We start from the raw sequence: 22,771 nt of genomic DNA on the forward strand, positions 1-22,771 counted from the left end.
GAGACTCCCATTTCCTGGCCACCACGGTACCGCACCATGTGCATCTGACCTCCTGGCCCTCCATCTGGCTACCACTCCATGCACTAAGCTGCCCTACTCCCTTGCTTCCTCCTGCCCAATCCATCTTGGCTGCCTGGAAGACAGACTCAGGGTTGAGAAATGAGCCCCAGGTCAGTCTGCCATCATGCGAATGAGCCCTCAGCTCTGCCCTCTTGCACACGTTCCCAGGCACCTATGTGGGAAGCCATAGGGATTGCTCTTCTGTCCCCACCTGGCTTTCTTCTCCCAGGTGGGGCCTCAGCTCTGTGTGGGCCTGGGAGAGGCACCTTCTAACTCAGCAGGCAGCTTGACATCATTGCTACTTGACAGCTGGGGGGTCCCCTACGGCGAGTCCTGCAGGATGGGGTGGTGGTACCTCTCTAAAGCACAAGGACACTTACAAACGGTCCACTCATGACAGAGCTACAACAGAGACGAGACCTACAGGAGAGGTGTGTAGAGTCAACTTAAAATAGAAGCATGTGCGTGTGCATGCACGCCCAGTGCTGCAATGGGTCATCTTCCTGTAGCAGTCTACACCGCGTTCTTTGGCTGACCTCTTCCGCTGAATGTGCTTTAATGCTGGGAGCATCCCTTGAGCGCTGGCTCCCTCTTCTGTCTGAGCCTCTCCCCTCTCCCAAGCGCTCTGCGCCTGGAGTTCTGAGCTAATGGATAGTGGGACATTGGCTCAAACCCCCTCACATGACGGAAATCAGACAGAACTGGGTTCAAACTCCACTTCTGCTATTTAACTTGCTGTGTGACCTTGAGCAAGGTCCTCACGAGTAGGATGGGGAACGGAGAGGGATCCTTTCTGTGTAAGTAGCACCACCCGGAGTTGTGGTTGACAAAGTGGCCCAGCAAAGTGCTTTGGAGTTTGGGCTCGGAAATCGGACTGCCGGGATTTGAGCCGGGCTGCGCCCCTTCCCAGTGGGGGGGGATCCTGAGTGAGGTCCCTCAGCCCTCGGTGCCACCATGCCCTTATCTGTCTGAGGGGGATCACATGGTTGCTATGGAGAGCCCTGGCCTATGGGAAAATACTCAATAAAGGTTAGTGACTTATCACGAAACATCTACAAGACGTGGACTAGGTCCCACGGAGGCCCAGGATGCCGGCTGCCCTACTACACGTTCAGTAAGTCGCAGCTGCGGGGGTTGGTGGGGTCATTGATGCCCCCCCCCCCCCCGCCCCACAGGGTGAGAAGATCCAGGAGGCAGGCTGGACCCTGCCCTGGGCCTCCCTCCCTGACTGCCTGGAAGGCCGGCCGATGGGCAGCCATGAAGTAGTCTGCGTTGGACAGTGAGCCTGGGCCCCCGATGGATGCTGGGAGTGCGGCTCAGCGGAATGCTTCACTAGCTTTTCAAGGCATTCCTGCTTGTCCGGGGGACGTCTCCGCTGGCCAAAGGCTGGGAGGATCCTGGTACAGGAACCTCCAGGAAAACATGAGCAGGTCTGTGAGCAGGTCTGGTCCAGGGCCAGGAGGTGGTGCTTGTGGCAGGCGGGTTTCCGCAGCGCGAGGGCAGAAGCAGCGCCAACCCAGAGCTCGGCCGCCCCTGTCGTCCCCCTGCTGCTTGACCCAGCCTCTCACCCGCCCTCACCACACCTGACTCTCGCCTGGGCCTGTGGCGGCTGCCATTTTTACAGACAAGGAAACGGAGGCCCAGGCAGGTTAAAAGTGACTTGAGGTCGCACAGTGACTGGCCAGTGGAAGGGACACGAGAATCCACACCTCCTCATCCTGGTGGGGCCGAGGACAGGACGGGGCTAGGTGCAGAACACCGGTCAACAGCTGCCGTTCACTGAGCATCTCCTCACCTCCCCACCGCCCCAGGAAGAATGTCTTAGAGTCCTGACTTCATACATGTGGAAACTGAGATTCAGAGAGGCTGAGTGCCTTGTCAGAGGTCACACAGCCCGAAGATGGCAGGACCCACCTGGGACTCTGTAAGGCACAGCCTGATGCTGAGTCGGGGCCGTCCCACGCTCCCTTCTTGAGAAACATCCAACTTTACAGAAGACTGGTTCTCACCTGGGGCGAAATCTGCCCCTACCCACCTCCCCAGGGAACCCGGGGAAATGTCCCGAGACTTTTGGTTTTCCCAACTGGGAGGTGTTCCTGGCACCTAGTGGGCAGAAGCCAGGGAAGGTGCTAGGCATCCTCCAGTGCGCCAGCCGGCCCCACAACAAACTTACCTGACCCCAAATGTCAACAGTGCCGAGGGTGAGGAGCCCCATTTACAGTGTAGTCAATGGAAGAAACGTCTCCTGTTTTGGAGACGCAGGGTTGACAGAAAACTAGGCCACCATGAACCAAGCTTTAGTGGGGGTGCGGCAGGACTAGCGTTTCGGGGAAGCCTGTGATCTCGGGGGCTGGCAGTCCTGGCTCCCATCCCTGCTGTGTGGTGGACGCCAGTGGGGAGGGCCTGAGGGACAAGCCATGGCTGCTGGGGGTGGTGCCTCCTTCAGACCAGCAGCCGGATGTCTTTTTAAAGACCTCGTGAGGGCGCCTGGGTGGCTCAGTTGGATAGGCGACTGCCTTCGGTTCAGGTCATGATCCTGGAGTCCCGGGATCGAGTCCCGCATCGGGCTCCCTGCTCGGCAGGGAGTCTGCTTCTCCCTCTAACCCTCCTCCCTCTCATGCTCTCTGTCTCTCATTCTCTCTCTCGCAAATAAAGACCTCGCGAGCGAAGGCGCCACATCATGGGGCACAGGGCCTGCCCGACTCCACCTGCTGGGCAGCCCTGGGTGAGCTCCTGCCCCCGAGCCTGTTTCCACATCCCTAAAATGGGCACAACAGGAATACAGGCCTCACTGGAGTGACTGCTAATGGGTATGAATTTCTTTTTAGGGTGGTGAAATTGTTCTGGAACTACACCGTGGTGAAGGTTGCATGGCTCTGTGAACATACTAAAATCCACCGAATCGTACATCTTAAAAAGGATGAATTTTACGGTAGGTGAATTATATCTCAATAAAAGAACATGTTACAAAATATACACCTACACCCCACAGGGTGGTCCCCCGAAGCCAGTGTGGTTACAGAGGTGAAACCATGCCGGGAGCGGTAATGCCTGGGGCGGCCAGGAGTCGCTAATCGGGAACACCTCCCCCCACAAGGGCAGGTAGCTGAGTGGGAGCCTGGGTGCCGCCACCACCAAACACCCAGAGGGCTTTGCTTTCTTGGGAAGCCCAAGTCTTTGGCATTTACTCAAGGGAAGCAGGCCCTTCAGAGCCACATGGAGTGTGTGGAGACCCAGAGCCCAGCTCCCCCCACAGAGGCTGGAAGGAGGGGCGATGCCTAAATTGGGACAGGGCCCGCTTATGCTCATCAGGCACCCAGCTGCTTCCCAGGGTTTTACTGTCACGGGTGGGTGTGAATTTGCCAGCTCAGCTCCCATCTCCTTGGTGGCACCTCGGCGTCACTTAAGAAATGACTCATCACCAGTGGCTAGAGCCAGGACCCCTAGGTAAGTGGTAAACAAGTGACCCTAGAAGGGCCATTTTGCTACCTTTGCTGGACTTACAAAAAAAAAAAACTGGGGTGCCATTCTGAGGCAGGTTCAAGTTCATCCTCCCCAACAGGGGCCGCCGAGCAGACCACTCCGTGTAGAACCCTGGCTTCCCCACCTCTGCGACTACCTTGGCTTCGAATCATATCTAAGTCTGGCCCTCCACCTTCCCGCTGCACCTGTGAGCTCCTGACTTCCCTTCCAGCACATCCCATGTGCTAAACCAGCCAGAGCGGCTTTCGGTGGCTCACACCCAAGGCACATGTATAAGGCACATGCCCAGGGACGGCGCCCTCCCTTTAGTCTCGGCCTGGCCAGCAGGGCAGTGGGACAAGCTGTCAACGCTGCCTGGAGCAGGCAGTTCCGGAAGCCTCCAGGGTGTGAAATTCTGCGGATGGCGGGCAACAGAGGGAACCTCCAGTCTGGTGAACACCCCAACAACACTGGGGCTGTCATGCATCTTAGCAAAGGCCCTCCCTCTGCCGCTGAGCCCTAGGCAGACATCGGCCACGCTGATGGATGAGAGGCTGTACTCTAGGCTGCAAACACCCACCGTAACTATTCACACTTAGCAGAGGGGGTGTGATGCCCGCCAGAGGAGAGGGCAAGGATCTGAGTGCCGTTGGCCAGAACGGAAGCAGGCTGAGCAGTCTGGGCACGGTGAGAGGAGAAAGAGAGGAGATCTGGTTCCCAATTCTGAAAGACCCCAGAAATCCCCAGAATGCTTGAGGCCAGTGCTCCAAGGCCAGGAAGACACATGTGGCCATCTACGTATGGGGCACTGGGAAGACCTGCACCAACTTCCCAGGTCTGCAGCTGGGAAGGTTTCTGCCCTGGGCTGCAGGCGGCCAGCGCCACCGACCTCACTGGTGGGAGAAGCACCCACCCTTCGAGAGGACCTCGCAGCTGCAGCTTCTTCCGGCCTGGGCAGTTCTGACCACTAGGGGTCAGCATTGGACAGGAGACCCAGGAGAGGCCCAGGGGTCCTGACCCGCCACAGGGTGGTCCACGATCCTGAAGGAAGTGACCCCAGAGAAGGTTTGTGCCACGATATCATCACTACGTACAGCACCACGCGAAGTGCTTCCCTCACGTTACTTCACTGAAATCCTCAGAAAGGCCCTATGGAGTCAATGCAGTTAGCCCTATTTAGACTTGATGAAACAGGTCCCGAGAGGTGAAGGGTCCCGCCCGAGGTCACACAGCTAGGAAGCAATGGGGCTGGATTCAAACCCAGAACCCATGGCTGTCACCACACGGTTAGCCCGCATCCGTGCTCTCTGCAGGAGGCCGTTGTGTTCTAAGAGCTTCGTGGGACCCCTCACCCCCCCAACCCCTCAGGAGCACCCTGCACACACTCCTCCCAGCCACGGTCACATTGAGCCCCTGGTGGTTTCAAAGGCCCCTTAAGCCATGGGCTCCCTGGAGTTTCCCGGCCATCTCCTGGGAGGGCAGGGTGAGGTAAAGACCCCTGCCCCCTTCCAGTACCAGATAAAGGGCACTGAAGCCCAGAGAAGTTCAGTGAGTGGCCCAAGGTCACACAGGAACAGGCAGAGCAGGACTCCAGGGCCTGGGACCCCTTCCACCAGGCCCAGACACACCACCTGGGCTCTCTGTCCCCACATGCGGGCTGGCACTTCCATGGAAAACTCAGCGTTTGGAAGTTACTTTGAAGGTTTGTTTTGGATTGGAAAAAAAAAATAACATTTTTTCCTTGACAACCCAAGTAAGACATTTTCACTAGAGATTTCTTGCAATCCTCCTACCCAGAAATAACCACTGTTAGTTTTTTGGTGTATTTTCTCCCAAATGTTTTCCTAAACAAATACGTGTATTTTAAACAAAAATGGGCTTTGTTTGTTGACAGTGGCCTGGGAGCGTGGAAGGGAGGATGGGCTCCCAGCACACTCGCCCGGCCCCTGCAGGTGGATGAGGGGCTGTGGCCTGGGCTCAGGGATTGATGTGGAAGGAAGCTGACAGAGCATCACAGACCCCGCGCCCAGCTGCACCCCCTCCCCGGCCCATTCTGTGTGACTCCACCGGGGGACTCCCAGTGAACCTGTCCCCACACCTCGTCCCCAGCATGTCACGTGGCTTCTAGCAGCCCAGACGCCCCGGCTGTGTGAAGGTGGGGCAGGGTCTCACCATGGCCAGCTCGGCCTCCAGCTCCTTCATCCGGTTGTCCTTGAGGTCCAGCTGGGAGCGCAGCGCCGTGGCATGGTCCGTGGCCTCCTTGGCTTGGCGCCGCAGCTCCCACTTCTCGCGCTCCAGCAGGTCCTTCTCCTTAGCCAGGGCTTTGACGGCATCCTCGCTCTCCTGCGGGGACAGAGCACCAGGCCGTTACAGCGGGGGCGCGGGGCCTCCTCTTGGAAGGGCCAGAGGAGGGCCTTGAGCCCTGGACCAGAGGAAGGTGAGGGGAGGCCCCTGGCTCTGCCACAGCTTAGCTGGGGGACCAGACTGAGACAAACCATTAGGAGATGCTCAGTAAATATTGTTTCTGTGAATCAATGAGCAAATGAATGCGACGAGTAAGTGTTTTTACCCCATCAAGTCTCCGTTTCTCCATCTTTGAAATGGGGGGGGGGTAGTTGATACTACTTGTTTCAAAGAATTGTTATAAAGATGAAATGACCTCCTGTGCGGGAAATACGTGGAGTCCGAGGGAAGTCTGGGTCAGTAGCGGGTGTGGGGCTTTGTCCGGGTGGTTTGGTAACGTGTGTGTCACGGAAAGGAGAGACGGAGAAAGAGACAGCGGCTGAGCAGCTGCTCTGGCTGCCCCGGGGTCCCGCAGCACCCCACAGGGTCACAGCCCACGCCAAAGCAGGCGAGCGGCTGTGACTGAAGGCCGCACGGTCACCGGCCAGTCCCCCGCCCTGAGCCGTTTCCTCCGGGGTGCAGAGGGAAGGGCCCGGGGCTCCGGCTGCGCCGAGTGAGCGAAGCCAAGGGACAGACAGCTGAATCAGGGGGCCTGACCTCCGTGGGCAAGAGCCACGTGTCCGATCAGCAGGCGCCCTTCCCGAGAAGAAGGGTCCCAGCGCAGGGCCCTGCCCACCCCCCCAGCAAGGTCTTCCCATTGATCGGATCAGGAGCGGTGCTCCAGCTCTGTGTGCAGCCTGGGGCCGTGGAGGGAGGCGGCCCTCCTGCCGTGTTTACCAGCCCTGTCGCCAAAGGCCTGACAGCCAGATGGCCAGAGCCAGGGAGGTGGGGGGCTGGCCTTTTCTCTGGGGTTGTCACAGGGCTGAGGCTACGGCTTATGGTCTGGGGAGAGGGAGTGTGGGTCAAATCCTGGCTCTGCAAGGACAAGCGGCAATGACTATCGGGCCCCCGCGCCCTTGTCTGTAACCCAGAGATAATACGCAAGGACTTCAGGGTGTTATTTTGAGGATGGAATGAGACAATCCTCGTGGCGAGCTCAGCACGGCGCGGGCACACAGCAGTGTCTGCTCGGCGGTCCTCTCTGAGCAGCCTTCCGGGACCACCCGCCTGAGAGCGGCCCTGGGCTCTCCGTTCTGCCACCCGACATTGGCCACTGAACCCGTATTCACGGATGCCGTGGGCAGGCACGAGCCACACAGAAATGCCTGCATCCGCGGAGCTCCCGGAGCAGAGCCCCCCGGCACGCGCCGTGAGAGCAGGGATGTGCAGCTTCGGTGCGCGGGCACAGACCCGGGTCCCAGCGGGGACAGCCCGCACACAGCAGCGGGCGACAGACACAGCGGCGACACGATCAGGCGCACCCGGCTGCAGGGGGCCGGCCGTGAAGGCCATCGCGCCACGGCTCCTGGGCCAGTGCGAGCAGCCTGTGTCCCAGCTTCAGTGCAGCCTAGAGGGGGTGCGGGGGACGGTCCCTTCCAGGACGTGCCACTGGCCCCTGCTCTTTGGGCTCAGGACGCCTGGGTTTGAGTCTTTGCTGCAGGGCGCTGGCTGAGTTGTTCAACTTCCCCAAACCTCGACCGACCACCTCATTTGTGAGACGGCGACACTACCACCTCCCAGGGTGACGGATGCTCTGCAGAAACCGGCCATGCAAGATACACAGCGACAGATGGTACTATCACCCCATCACAGGTGGAGTTGTACTGAGGTTCTGGAAGCAAGACTCTCAGTGCAGGGAGGCATGCCACTGCTGGTTAGTTCTCCCTTCTCTGTGGAGCTGGGTTCAGGTGGGGTCAGGCCAACAGGGGACAGGCAGGGCCCCCAGCACGCACGCGGATGGGGAGCTCCTACCCTGGGGGCTGAGCCATGTCCTGGGCATCGGCCCCCAGCACCCAGCCGCAAGCCTGGATCACAGAAGGGCCCGGGAGATGAAGTGTGTGGAACTGAGTAACTGGGTAAGGACCGTCCCTTAGAACCGGCTGGTGGGCAAGAGGCTGCTTACAAAACATTTTTGAATTAGGAGGAAGGTCCCCTAGGACCCTCAGGATCATCTTTGTCTCTGTGTCTGTTTGCAGTCACTGACTGCACTGGTCATGAGCAGACCAGAGGGAAAGCCCGTAGATAGGTGCTTTTCGACTTGGTGAAGACTCTGATGCCCCCTCCCATGATCATATTCCCTGGCGGCAGGAGAGCGGGCTCGGCAGCAACTGACACAGAATGTTCTGAACACACGCTGAGTACGGTGCCTCAGCGTTTTAGGCAATTATATTTAAACCTCGCAACCACCCGTGAGGTGGGGGACTGTAGTGATCCCCATTTCACAGATGAGCGCATTGAGGCCAGAGAAATAAGTTCCCCAGCCCCTCAGACAGTGTGGTAGAGGTCTCAATCCTTGCTGGTAACTGAGGCAGGAAAGCAACAGAAAGGAGACTGGCCAGGGAGGCTGGACCCAGATGTGGGTCAGGGTGGCCGGGATTTATGAGGGGAGGATTTGGCCCGCTGTGCCGGGCCTCAGATGCGAAGCTGGGAGCGGGGTCCCCCTACTGGCACCTGGGGCTCACTGGACAGAAGTAGGAGGGGTGCAGTGGGGAGGGGGCAGCAGGGCGACATAGGCCTGGCTGGGGAGGCGAGGAGGGCAGGATGAAGGTGGCCTATTGTGACAGCAATTGGCCCCCCGCCTGGCTGCCCGGCTTGCTGCAAGAACTTCCTCAGCTGATTTATGGAGAGTGCCAAATCCACCTCGGAACTGCACCCATGTGACAGGAACATGCATTAGGCACAACTTTCTGGGATGTTGCAATTCTGTGAACTTTCTGGGCAGGCCCCGAACCCCTCATTTCTCAGCAGCCTGCGCCCGTGCTGACCCTAGGAGCTCAGAGAACTGGGATCTGCTCCCTGCTCCAGGGAAGGCCTGCGGGGGTCCCCAGGAGGAACTGGCTGAGCAGGGGCAGGTGAAGTGGCAGGGCCAAGGAGGGTGGGGGGCACCTGAGGGTTCCCTTCATCCTGTTCACAGGGACACTTATTTTGTGCATAAAAGGCAAGTCATTTTTTTTTTTTTTTTTTTTTTTAATAGTAAATTTATTTAACACAGACAGATGTAGTTTCTTTTTTTTTTTTTTTTTAAGATTTTTATTTATTTATTTGAGAGAGAGAGAATGAGAGAGAGCGAGTACTTGAGAGGGGGGAGGGTCAGAGGGAGAAGCAGACTCCCCGCCGAGCAGGGAGCCCGATGCGGGACCCGATCCAGGGACTCCAGGATCATGACCCGAGCCGAAGGCAGCCGCTCAACCAACTGAGCCACCCAGGCGCCCCAAGTCATTTTTTTTTAACCAGTTGCAAGATCTTGGAAGAGACAGAATAAAATCAGGACTTGTGGTTTTAGCTTCTCCAAACCAGCTCTAAATATGTGGCTTTGGGTCTGTCCCTGGACCCTTCATGGCCTCAGTCTTCCCATCTGTAAAATGGGGTTGGACTCCAGAAGGGTTAAAGACTATCACAATGTTACTACTCCACTGATATGCTGGAAGTATAAGAACAATTTGCTCCACATGACAACAAGGCTTAAGATAGTAATTTAACAAAAACATTCATGTTTTCCAAATTCCATTTTTCTGGAAACAAATCTGAAGGGTCTTGTGAAGCCATTCCGTAAGAGTGACATCTGATGCTGAGCTGTGGCTGTCTATGGTTGCCCACGGCTGCAGCAGCTTCAACCCTACCCCCCCAACTGCTGGTTGGACTTAGCAGGGGGGCCCCCAGTTACCTGGACTTAAAAAAAAGGGCATGGTCCAGTGGGGGAGGTGGATCTCCGTGGAAATTTTATTTTCAAGTAGGAGCCCAATTACAAAAACAAATTTGATGACCCACTGCAAGACAGAAGTGTTTGCTATTAAGCCCCAGGAAGGCCACAGTGCCACTGAAATGCCCAGCAACCACCCATGGCTCACGGGTGGGGGCGGCCAGGACCTCTTCTCTGTGGTCAGCCTCGGGTTGCTCCATAAACCTCAACAGTGGAAATAACTCATTTGTTTGACTAAAGTCCTACTCACCCCGCAGAGCCCAACTCATATGTCACCTCCTCCGTAAAGCCTTCCAAGACTCTTTCCCTGCAGGCAGAATTTCCTGCTCTCTCACCAGGGCTCCCAGGTCTCTCTGCACACTGTTATTATGGTATTATTAACAAGACGCATAGCTAATATTTACGAAGCCCTCAGTATACACCAGATGCCACGCGGATCACCTCATCCAGTGTTCTTCATACCTCTCCAAGGTCTGAGGCTCTCCAAGATGAGGTGAGATGCCCTAGGACACATACCTTGGGGGCTGGGATCTGAACCCAGGCCAGCCAGAATCCAGTGTCTACACTGTCACCAACTGGGCTGTCCAGTCCAGGCTTATTTGCCTAGGAGGCATGGGGACCCCCAGCTAGGGGCTATGCCCATTTCATCTCCATAGCCAAGCCCGAGTCCTCCTCAGGTGAGCAGGTGACACGGGCAGTGAGTGTGTGTTTGGGGATTAGTGAAGCCAGACCTCCTGACGGCAGAGAAGATATCCTGCAGGCAGTGGGAGGTAGGGGTGCTGGTGTCTGCAGAGGGGGTCAAGCGGGGAGGGAGCTGGCGTCTGGGGGGAGGAGAGGGAGCAGGGGAGGGGAGAAGAGGAAGGGAAGAGGGTTGAGGGAGCAGGAAGGGGAGGAGGGGGAGCTGGTATCTGGCGGAGGGAGCAGGGGGCAGGGAGGCAGGGGGAGGGGAGGAAGCTGGTGTCTGGGATGGGGGAGGGGCGGGAGCAGGGGGCGGGGAGAGGAAGGGGGAGGGAGGGGCCTGCCCCCACCTTGCGGTGCTGCTCGTAGTTGCGGATGAAGTCGCGCAGTTGCTCCTCGCGGCTCTCCAGCGTGGCGTACAGCTGCTGCATCTGGCTCACCAGGTCCGTCTTCTCGCCCTTCAGGCGCTTCCGGTCGGCTTTCATGGCTGCGGGGCAGGAGAGTGAGTTAGTGCCCGAGACCCCAGCTGTTCGATGGTCCCAGATGCTGGGACCCTGCTTCTATCCTTTTAAGAGATAAGAAAGCGGGGTGTAGAAAGATGACGTTTCTCTCCCACGTGCCCAGGTCACTTAGTGGCATTCCCAGGACTCGAACGCAGGTCCACCTGTCTCAACAGTCCCTGTTCTCACCTCTCAGTTTTATTGATCCAATCAGGGCAGCAAGTCCTAGACTGAGCATCCCTCCGAGCCCTGAACTGAAGAGGTCTCCAGGGACAGGGAGCTGGGGGCCTGGTGAGCACCCACATCCACGGCCCAGGAAGCTGGTGGCGCCTGACTCCCTGCTGAATGAGCCCCCACGGTCCACTCTGAGCCCCAGGACCACTCAGCCCAGCACGACAGTCCATCATCTGGTTCGTTCCCTCCACGGGAGAAGCACTTGATTAAAAACACGCAGCAAGATACGACACCAAAAGTATGCATAGCGGAACAAATACAGATGCATCACACTCCATCAACATGGAACCCTGCTGTGCTTCCAAGGCCACCACCAAGGAAGTAAAAAGACAACTCAGGTAATGGGAGAAAATACTTGCAAACCATCTATCTGATAAGGGGCTGACATGTAGAATATACACAGAGCTCTTACAACCCAATAATAAAAAGACAACCCAAGTAAAAAATAGGCAAACCATCTGAATAGACATTTCTCCAAGAAATGGTCAATGAGTACACAAAAAGGAGCTTGACATCATTCGTCAACAGGGGAAATGCAAATCAAAACCCCAATGAGATACCACTTCACACTCACTAGAACAGCCAAAATAAATAAGATAGACTCAAGTGTTGGCACAGATGTGGGGAAATGGGGACACGTCACACGCTGGGGATGGATGGAGTGGTGCCGCCATGTTGGAAGAGAGCCTGAGAGTTCCCCAAGTGATTCAATATCAAGTTACCTTGTGATCCAGCAATCCCCCCCCAGGCACACACCCAACAGAAATGAAAACATACGTCCACACAAACACACAGACACAAACGTGTACAGCAACATGGGTCACAGAAGCCAAAAGGTGAAAAACCGCCCAAATGTCCATCAACTGATAAATGAATTAAAAACACAACGTGGTATATCCATACGAGGGAACATTATTTGGCAATAAAAAGAAGTACTGCTTTATGCTATACCATGGATGACATCATGCTACAAGAAAGGAGCCAGTCATGTATGGTGTGATTCCGCAGACTTTATGAATCGTCCACAGTAGGGAAGTCTGTGGAGACAGGAAGTAGACTTGTGGTGGCTGAGGGCTGGGGGTGGTAGCTGGCGGGGACGTGTGGATGGAGGGGTGGTGGCTGGAGGGCATGGGGTTTCCTTCTGACGTGATGAAAATGTCCTAATACTGACTGTGGTGGTGGATGTAATGATCTGTGAATATACTAAAACCCACTGAATTGTACATTGTAAATGGGTAAATTGTATGACATGTGAATTATATCTTAATAAAGTGTTCTCTCACTCTGTCACACATGCACGTACACACACACACACACACACACACACACACACACACACACACACACACACAAAGGGCCACGAGTCCCAAGCAGCTGCCTGGCTCCCTGCAGACTCTCTCTCCTTGTGCCCTCTCTCCACTGGCTCTTTGGCAAATGGAGCTGCTGAGCTCAGGGCAGGCTCTGGCTGCAGGGTGGGCTTCGCTGCCCTTTCCCAGAGGCCCCAGAACTCTGTTCCCTCCCTGGAGAGAACACTGAGGAAGCCTTTAGTGTGAGAAGGCACAGAGTAGTTAGGTCATTTTCCCGAAGTCACACAGCCGTGTCTGACCCCAAAGCCCCTACATTATGCTGCCCTTACAGTGAATGTCCAAATGGGGTCCTGGCCCCATGGCGAGCTGAGGGCAGTGATACGGGACGGGCGATGGCTGTGTCACCCCATCTCGTCCTGGACATCCTACCCTGCAAACTCAGGCTGCCAAGAGGAGAGTCGGAGCCGCCAGGCGTGACCTAAGGACCGAGGACCCTGGGCTCCCGGCCTGGTGTCTGACAGAAGCTGATGTCCTTCTGGCCCCAAGGGGACCTCCTTCATCCTCCTGCCTTTTGCCTCCCCCCCTCCTTGCAACCTGGGTAGAACAGGGTGGAGGTAGGTCAGCTGGGACCATGGGGGAGACCCATGCAGTGGGGACCCTGGGTCTTGGGCAGCCCTTTACATTCCAGCTTTCAACGTGCCCCTCCGGCAGCTGGACACGTCCCATGTCCTCCTCACGGCAGCATGGAGGAGCAGTAGGTAAGCTCAGCTGGGCCGGAACTCCAGGCCGCGGGGCTGCGACTCCACGGGACAGGGACAGTGGAGGGCACGGAGACAGAGCTCACGTGTTGTCCTCCTGTCAGGCAGGGGATGACCCTGGGGACAGGCGGGAGGCAGGCAGGGCTGGGCCAGTTTTGGGCCCTGTACCCTAACATGGTGTGACTGTGTTCCCGGTGAGCTTCACTTTCAGAAAACCCAACATCTAAAGACGTAAGTGGGTCAGAAGGAATCTCACAGGAGAGCCCAGGCGCCGACTGTCACTGCGAACTCGGCAGTTTCCATGTGCATTGTCATTAGATCCTGGATCCTAGCCGCACTCGGGTGACAGAGGTGGGTGGGTGGGTATTTTGATCATCCCATTTTATAGGGGAGGAAACTGAGGCCACACGGCCAATAAATGGCAGAACTGGGTTTGACCTGGCACCTGACTCAGACGGGTTTCAGACTGTTGTGCGGGGGCGGGGGGGTTCCTAGGGGCCAGGGGGCAGGGGCGGGGGGCAGCTGACCTGAGCAAAGTCATCACTGTGGCTCCCAGTGGGACCCTCTACCCCAGGGGAGCAGCTGCTGCTGAGCAGGCGTCATGGATCCTCCTGGGGAGCATGCCTCTGCCCTTCAGCTGGCAGGGAAAGCCATGCCTCTGCTTCTGGTTGGAAATTAATCCCCCTTGGGCTCTGATTTGCCTCCTTCATTAGCCTTGTCTGGACAAACACAAAATTCTAGACTTTGCTCTTGGCAACTGGAGGATCCGGGAAGGAATGCCGCCCCTTTCCTCCACAGCACTGCCAGGCCTCTCTTCACTTTTGCCACATGGCCTTGGAGAGCGGCGACGTGGCAGCCTCTTGCCACGGATCCCTCACTGGTCCATCCTGCGCCATCTGCGCGTGCAGCTGCATGGACCCCTGTTCTATCCTTCAGCGGAGGGGTGGGTGTGCGTGTGTCTGTGTGTGTCGACGGTCTCAGTGGTGGGGCAGGGGGCTACACCTCCCCCATCTGACTGGGGGCTCCTGAGAGCAAGGGGTGGTCTTCTGCCTTCAGATTAGTAGCTCCTCCCTAAGAAGAAACAGAGAGCCCCCCGGAACTGCTGACTAAGCCCCTTCTATGTGCCAGTCTCCATGCCTGCTGCTGTCGGGGGGACAGGATGAACGAGACATGGTCCCTACCTCTTGGGTGGTCGGCAATGTGATGGAGAAGACAAACCCCTACACACGTGGATGACACTAGACTCCATCCACCCTGCTCCTTACCAAGAGAACCCCAATTTTGTTTGTGCCCAGCTAAAACACTCAACATCCCAAGCTCCCCTGCAGCTAGAGGGGGCATGTGTCTAATTTTGGCCACTAAGATGTACACAGGGGTCTATGGGAAATCCCCCGTTGTCTTTTTTTTTAAATTTTTTTAAAAGATTTTATTTATTCATTTGAAAGAAACAGAGACAGAGCGAGCACACGCAGGGGGAGAGGCAGGCTCCCCATCGAGCAAGGAGCCCGAATTGGGGCTTGATCCCAGAACCTGGAGATCATGACCTGAGCCACCCAGGCGCCCCCCCCCCCTTTTTTTTTTTTTGAGAGAGACTGCTCGAGGGGTGGGGGTGGGAGAGTGAGGGGGAGGGGCAGAGGGAGAGAGAGAATCCCAAGCAGGCTCCATGTCCAGCGTGGAACCCAATGCGGGGCTTGATCTCACGACCCTGTGATCATGACCTGAACCGAAAGAAATCAAGAGTCGGACCTTAACCGACAGCCACCCAGGCACCTCTCCCCTGTTTTCTTTATAATAAAAGGTCATAGTATAGTACGCTGGCAGTAACTCTTCCCTTTTGCCCTTCCCTTGTCTTCCTGCTAGGAACACAGATGTGACATCCCGAGGCATGGCAGCCATTTTGTGAACACAAGAATGAAGACACAAACTGAGAATGGGAGCAGAAAGACAGAAAGAGCTGGACCCATGATGGCACCATTTGGGCCAGGATTTCTTATAACAGGAGAAAAATAAACCCCGCTGTTTGTGAGATTTCCCATTTTGTGCACCCCAACACATTCCTAACAGAAACATCAAGGCAGGCTGTGAGAAGTGCTATCACCCCCATCACGAAAGGCTCTGCTCCATGGTTCCTTCACACAAGCTTTCCTTGGGAATCTCTGCTCTACAGATTCTGGGCTGTAGACCCCGCCAGGCTGAGGACTGAAAAAAACCTGAAAGCTGACTCTCTAGGAATGAATGCCAAGTGAAGATCCCTTAAAAACAAAGATAAGATACTTTTGGAAGCACAGTGTAAACAAAGAAGCTGCTGTGAGATCTGCCACAGCTTTTCAGAAGTACACACGTCCATAACCCATCAAGAAAACTTCACGGAGAAGCAGGACCTGGGAGCAGGCACCTGGGGGCCCCTGCACTGGCTTGAGGTGGGAAAGTGTGAGTGTGTGTCCCAATCAAGCCTGACTACCCCCAAGTCTCCAGATGCTGGGTCATCAGACAGGGGGCTCCCTGAAGGGAGGCACTGGAATTATAACTCTAACAAGGAGATCAGCCCGACAGGTCTCCAAGAATTAATTTAAACTACTAATTTATGCAGCTATGAAAAATATGCAGTAGGGTGCCTCCTTCCCTTTGCCACACGTCTGCTTTTAGCTCTCCTTCAAAACCCTATCCTCACGTTCTCCAAATGCTGCTAATGCAAGACGAGGTCTGCGAGGCATGAACCTCCCTCTCTCTCACCAGCCTCCTGACTTGGCCCAAAGCTCCCAGCTCCGTTCACCTTCTCAGTCATCCAGCTTCACCCAGGCGTGTCCCATTCCAGCAGCCAGGCCACCGGGACCACTGCCATGGTGACGGGTGATGTCATGCCCAGCAGGCCCTGTAGGATCACCTCAGCTCCTGGGAATGTGGGGACTCGGGGAGGGGGGGGAAGGAGAGCGTGCAGGGAGGGACTGATTTTTCTAACCCACAGGAGGCCGCACGCATACGTGAGACACGGGGGGTGTGACCAGGGGCCCCACTGTGCCCCACAAAGATGGAGCTTCTCTGGGGAGGTCACTCTTCTCAAGCTTTTGCAGTGGCCCTTTCCGAAGCAGACCCCTTCTTCCTTTCCTGGCCTAGAGTGCTGCAGCCCCTCACAGACGTGGGGCAGGGGCGGGGGGGGGGTGCAGCATCAGCCCCAGTTTAGGTTGCAAATGCGCATCTGGGAGGACAGGACCAGACAGCAAAAGGGTCTCTGCAGTTCCCCTTCACTCCCGCCGTGGGTAGAGCAGACCCTCAGCTGCAACGCCCCGACGAAGGGAGGCCTCAGCCCATGTGCGAGGGAACCAGACAGGTTAATTCTTGGCTTTTGAGCCTCTGGGGGCCGTGCACCTAGAGGGTAAGGGATTTTATAGGGCACGTTTGAGCAGGAGGGGATTTCTGCTAACCCACCCACCAAGGCAGTGCGTGCAGAGAACCTTGCAGGGGAGTGAGGGACCAGGCTCCCAGCCTTCCTCTCTCTGAGCCTCAGCCCATGCCCCCAGCATGAGGGTGCTGGACTTTGTGAGCTTCCTCTGGCTTTGGAGGGTCTAGGAGACATCATCACCTCAACCACTGACCCCCCACAGATATGTCCACGGCCTTGACCAATGCCACACAGTGGGGCAGGATGGGCATCAGTGTGGAGTCCGAGGATCTGGGTTCTGTCCCTGGCTCTGAGCCCTTGAGCAAGTCACTAGCCTCCCCCAAGCCTCGATTTCCTAGATGTTAAAACGATTCCCGTGTGCCGGACACTGCTCTAAGGCCCTTATGCGTTTTTGTCACTCAACTGTCACAACCACTGTATGAAGCCATTCCATGTTATAGAATGAGGAGGGAGGCACCCAGAGAGATTGAGGAACCTGGTCAGGTAGTGGGTGGCAGTAACCATCTGGCCCCAGCACCGAGGCAGCCTCCCTCCCACTCTTGCTCTGCGGCCTCCAAATTCACCCATCCCCAACCAACCTCCTAAAGTGCTGTTCGCCTCATCTGTTCCTCGGGACCTTGTGCGGGTGTGTGTGTGTATGTGTGTGTGTGTGTGTGTGTGTGTGTGTGTGTGTGTGTGTGTTGGGTGGGGGGAGGGGCACCTGCCTTATGGAGGAGGAAATCGAGGTTCAAATGGTTAACTTCCTCACCAAGACCCTCACGGCTCAAGGATCAGACCCTGGACTTGCATCCCTGACATCTGACCTTGAACCCCTCACACTCCTTCCCCACCCTATTGTGAAAGCACGTCGCTGTTAACAGCAGAACCTGCATGGATCCACAAAACCACCGGATGATCCAAAAATCCACACCAGTTACTCCTGCTACCCGGCGCTGTTTCTGCAGCTAACAGTCCCAAGGGGGCCTTGGGAGGTTTCCATTAAAGCAGCCCGACGTTCTTGCGTGCACCCCATGACTGCTCAGTGGTTGCTGGAAGGAGGGTGCGTGTGAGTGTGTGTGCGTGCGTGCAAGTCGGCAGCTCTTAAGGAATCCTCCCCCAGCCACCCCCCCGAGGCTTGTAGGATCCTCAGCCCGCCCAAGACATGGTCTCATTCCACACGGTCAGACTTCCCATTAGTCTGACCTCAGGAGACTGCAGGCCTGGTTCTGGATGGTCCCAAACCAGGAGACCTTATGAAAATGTCCAGTCTGGTGAACCCCTCCGGACAAACGGGGCTCTGAGGAGGGGAGGGGTGGTGGTGGGCAGGGTCAGGCCAACCTCCGCCCACGTAGGACGATCCCAGCCGCCGCCAGCAGGGGGCCCTCTTTCTTTCCCATGCAACATACCCCGCTCACTGAGCCTTCTGCATGCAGGGCCTCTAGGAAAGGAGAGGGTGGGCAGACAGGAGCCAGAAGGGCCTAGCAAACCACTCTGAAGAAACACCCACCAAAATGCTCTTCCAAACAGGACGCGGGAATAAAAGCTACAGCCTAGGGAAGATAGTCCCTGGTATGGTAACAGCGTCGTGTGGTGGCAGATGGGAGCTATGTGGCAAGCACAGCATAAGGTGAGTTGTTGAATCACTATTTTGCACACCTGAAACTAAAGTGACGTCAACTACACACAGATTAAAAAAATAATTAAAAATTTCAAAAAAGAAAAACAAAGAGCTCTTTCAGCTCAACTTCCCTTTACAGAGGGGAAGAGGAGGCCCAGAGAGGGAAAGAGGATACCCAGTATCACAGAGCGAGCGGCCCAGGTCTCCTGATTCTTAGGCCAACATGGCTGTGTGAAAAGCTCAGCTTTGGAGTCTGCCTATCAGACTTTAATTAAACCCCAGTTTCTTCATTTCTAGAATGAAGACTGGAAATGCGCTCACTCCTGCCCGATACGGAACGACGGTCTGCTGTATCCGGGGTGAACTGTCAGGTGTGGACCATGAGCCTATGCAGAGAAGAGAATCCCAGAAAGACACAGCTTCAGGGGGCGCCTGGGTGGTGCAGCTGGTTAAGTGTCTGACTCTTGATTTGGGCTCAGGCCATGATCTCCGAGTTGTGAGACTGAGCTCCACATCGGGCTCTGTGCTGGGCATGGAGCCTGCTTGGGATTTTCTTTTTTTTTAAGATTTTATTTATTTATTTGACAGAGACACAGCGAGAGAGGGAACACCAGCAGGGGGAGTGGGAGAGGGAGAAGCAGGCTTCCCGCTGAGCAGGGAGCCTGATGCGGGGCTCGATCCCAGGACCCTGGGATCATGACCTGAGCCGAAGGCAGATGCTTAATGACTGAGCCACCCAGGTGCCCCTTAGGATTTTCTCTCTCTCCCTCTGCCTGCCTGCCTACCCTGCACTCTCTCTCCAAAATAAAAAAAAGAAAAAAGAAAAGAAAAAAAAAGAAAGACACAGCTTCAGATTCTCATAGAGCAGAGCCCTGGATTCCAGTCCAGGCCTGCACGTAACTTCTCTGGGTGTTCTCTTCGCTGTTAAGCCGAGGGCTCTATGTGACATGACCCAGCACCTGAACACAGCAGGTGCCCATTCAATGTTAGCATCTCGTCCTGTCTTCCAGCTCCCCGTGGCTCCCAGGCCCCAGGAGGCCTCAGAAAACACTGGCTGACTTGACCAACAGGATGAATTCCGGGTAAAGGGTCTGGAGAAGGGGCCTAGGGCAGGGAGAAGGAAGGGCCAGGCAGGGAAGGAGGTAAAGGGCCCACAGACTTATGGCCCCGGGACAGGCACAGCCAGGTTTATGTTGGTTCTGCCTGTTTGAAAGCTGAGCAAGGTGAGTTCAGAACAGAGGAGAAGCAGGCTCTTGTACTGTCAGGTGGCACTTGGGTAAGTGTGCGTCTGACCAAACGGCACCTGCTGAGCCAGGCCTGGTCAGACATGCCCTTGGCTATGTGACCTGGGCTCTGACCTGGGGCGGCTCTGTTTCTCATGAACAGAAACTTCCATTTTCTTCTCACCACCAGGTGAAGCGGATTGATTGGCCAACTCAGCCAGTGAGCGGTAGCATTAGCACTGGACTCCAGGACTTTGATATTCAGGCCCACGATCTTTCCCGAATCACCACAGCTTCTCTCTCCAAGTGGAGCCTAGAAAGAGTTTGGCACCATGACCTTTGCAGCCTCCTGCGTGGAGTAGGACAAGTGAGTATCTGGATACATCCGAATACAGAGTCTCAGTTTCCAATCCTATGACCATGCAGACATGACTAATCAACCATGCTCTGCAGGAACCTGGGTTGATTAGAGATGTCTGCCATGGCACAGGAGGGAAAGGCAGATTTGCTCTGCCTCGGATGGGATTGATCAGAACTGGCATGTTTGAGAATGGCTGGGCGAGCCTTGTCCGGGTCAGTGCTGTGCCAAGACCAAGGCACTCCATGGAATCAAGGTCAACTCCGTTTAACCAAAAGAGAGAAGCAGTTCTCTCAACTGGTGGGAAACCAGTCTGTTCACATCTGCAACAACGGCAAACAAACTCCTATTTGCACACTCGAAGGTGAGAGAGCACAATATTCCCTCAGTTTGGTCCAAGATAAATGAAGGGTTCCCGGGTCTACTTACAGGTATTTATGTCCAGGCCTGACTAGCAACAGAAGATCCTTGGGGGCAGGGACCTGGCCTGCCTTGTTCACCATTGTGTCCCCAGCATTAGAACGGGGCCTGCCACATAGTAAGTGCTCAGTGAATACCGACCGACTGACTCTTGAGTGACAAAAAGGTGGACGTGCCAGGGGACCGTGGGGACCTGCTCCATGGCCATTACTGAGCAGCGTCCAATATTTCCTGCATCCTGGGGGCAGAGAGAATTCTGCTCTCCTTTGCATGCCTGCCCTTGCCCTCCCTGGGTTTGACAGGACAAGCTAATTCCCCTCGTGCCTCCTGACAGGCCCGCTGAGCCGCGGTGCTCTCGGAGCTGATTGCAAAACGGCTACGGCTCTTGCCAATCTGCCTTGGGCCCTGTGCTCTGTGCCCACAGCCAATTCACGTTGCTCCAGCCACACCCCAGGCGGGGTACAAGGAGACTCAAGCGGACCACAGCTTCGGCTGGCCCAGGGTACCAGGAGTATCAGAGCTGGGGACGGGTCCCAGACACCGTGCTTCCAGCACAGGCAAGACCCAGCGTCCAGGAGCGAGGGGACCTGCTTCTCCCACGGGGTTCCCCCGATTTTAGCCCGGCCACAACTGCGCCTTCCCTTCGCCTCAGGGAGGCCACCAACTCTCCTGCTTGGCGTCCTGTCCCCAACGCTGGGTGGCCTGTTGAGGCCGCCAGGTTTGGATAGGCCAGGAGGTGTGGGAAACTGAGGCTACGCTTTTATGACAAGAGCCTGCTCTGACTATCCACATTCCCTGCACCTGGCCCGTGCCTTCCACTGGATTTTTCCCAGCGTCACGCAAACATGCAATTCTGTCTGCCATCTTTCATGGAAAACCTGCCACTGACCCCATGTTGCTCTCCAGCTCTCATTCCATCTTTTTCCTTTTGGGGCAAAAACTCTTAAAAGGGTTGTGCAACCTCGTGCCTCATTTCTCTCCTCCCACCCTCCCTGGGACCAGCCGGACTTGTCCCCCACTTGCTCTTCTCAAGGTCACTGTAACCTCTGTGCTGTGAACCCCACAGCCCCATCTGTTGTGTTCTATCGGCAGAGGTAATGCCTTTGGGTGCCCTCCCAGCCCCCTTCTCCTGGTTTCTTCTCACGTCTCTGGCTGCTCCGTCTGGGTCTCTGTTGATCTCTCCAAGGAGTGGGCCTCTAGGCATGAGAAATCTGTCCTTCTTTTGCACTGTTTCCTGGGGGCCCGTCCAGCCTCCCAGCTTTAGCTCCAGCCCTGTGCTGTGCATCCCAGCTGGCCGTCTCCAGCCTGGCCCTCGGCCCCGCACCCTGCTCAGAGCCCAGAGCCTCCCCACACCTCCGCTGGTAGTCTAACAGCACCTCCAACTCAGCATATCCGAGAGGGAGACCCAACCAGCCCCCCACACCCTGCTCCACCCGGTCTCCTTAAACCCAATTCATGGTGACCTTATCCTTCTAGTTCCTCTGGCCCCAAACTCCAGGTGCACCTCTTCCTTAACTCCACTTCTCTCATACCCCACACCCAATTCCTCAACAAGTCATGTCAGCTCTATCTTCAACACATGACCAGAATCTGGCCACTTCTTGCCACTCCTCAGTCACCACCCCGGTCCATGTCGCCACCATCCCGTGCCTCCTGACTGGTCCCACAACCCTTCGCTCTCTGCCAGCTCAGCAGGGAGTGGTCCCCTTCAGATGCAAATCAGATCGTGACTGTCCTGCTCCTCTCCCATGGCTCCCATCTCAAGGGTAAGCACAGAATCCCTGGAATGGTCTATCAGAGCCCCGTGTTCGTCATCCCCGCCCCCATACCTCTCTGACTTCCTCCCACCCACATCCCACTGCTGCCACCTGGCTCCTTGCTCCTCCTGGTTCATGCAGATACGCTCCTTCCTCAGAATCTGCCTGGAACGTCCTCCTGCCCACGTGACCCACCCCCTCCCAGGTCCTTCCTCAAATGTCACTCTCTCAGCGAAGCTGTCCCTGGACCCCCTCCTCACCCCCTTCTCTGTCCGTTCTCCTTGGAGCTCCCCACCATCTAACACTACGTGCTCTGTGTGTGTTGAGGAGAACAGTCACTTAAGCACGCCCGCCTCTCTGTGAGGGCTTCCCAGCCTTCTCTCCTTGTCAGAATTCGATGAAGCTTCTTCCTGGGTTTCCAAAGCCCACAGCCCACACCTCTGTGCTATGGATGCCTGGTGCACCGCTACCTCTGCTCAGCCCTTCGGGAACCTGCACCGGACCACCAGCTCAGGGCTGCCCAGCCTTCCAGAAGTCTCTTGAAGGCAGGGCCTGGGCCCCATCTGACCATATTTCCCGTAGCCAGGATAAGGCATGGCCCAAACAGATGAAGAAAGTGGGGGGATATGTGACTTGGGGGTTTGAATAGGGTGAGGAAGGCGCCAAAGATCTCAAGCTGCCCCCTTCCTGGATTCTCTAGCTTCGGGGCTCAAGACAGGACCACCATTCCCAGGGTGGAGCACGCAGCCGCACACAGGGCCCTGCTAGGACCCATCGCTAAGAGAGTAAGCATGGGTGAGAACCTAGAATGCGTA

The 22,771-nt window shown here is 56.2% G+C and overlaps 1 protein-coding gene and 1 long non-coding RNA gene across 5 annotated transcripts in view; one reads left to right on the forward strand and one right to left on the reverse strand.

Annotated features, from left to right (window-relative positions):
- KAZN (kazrin, periplakin interacting protein) overlaps positions 1 to 22,771 on the reverse strand; it is a 1,038,326-nt gene that overhangs the window by 50,070 nt on the left and 965,485 nt on the right. For all 4 annotated transcript variants that reach the window (XM_078073774.1, XM_078073773.1, XM_078073775.1 and 1 more), the window contains 2 exons: positions 10,753 to 10,889; positions 5,695 to 5,865 (listed from right to left, as the gene is read on the reverse strand). In XM_078073774.1, the coding sequence (XP_077929900.1) occupies positions 5,695 to 5,865; positions 10,753 to 10,889 (308 nt within the window). The remainder of the gene's footprint in view (positions 1 to 5,694; positions 5,866 to 10,752; positions 10,890 to 22,771) is intronic.
- On the forward strand, positions 835 to 15,461 carry LOC144381983 (uncharacterized). The gene is made up of 3 exons (XR_013448373.1): positions 835 to 857; positions 2,889 to 2,992; positions 15,062 to 15,461. It is a non-coding gene; the product is annotated as an uncharacterized LOC144381983 (long non-coding RNA).

Source organism: Halichoerus grypus, chromosome 5 (genome assembly GCF_964656455.1).
Source record: "Halichoerus grypus chromosome 5, mHalGry1.hap1.1, whole genome shotgun sequence".
Lineage (NCBI taxonomy): Eukaryota > Metazoa > Chordata > Mammalia > Carnivora > Phocidae > Halichoerus > Halichoerus grypus.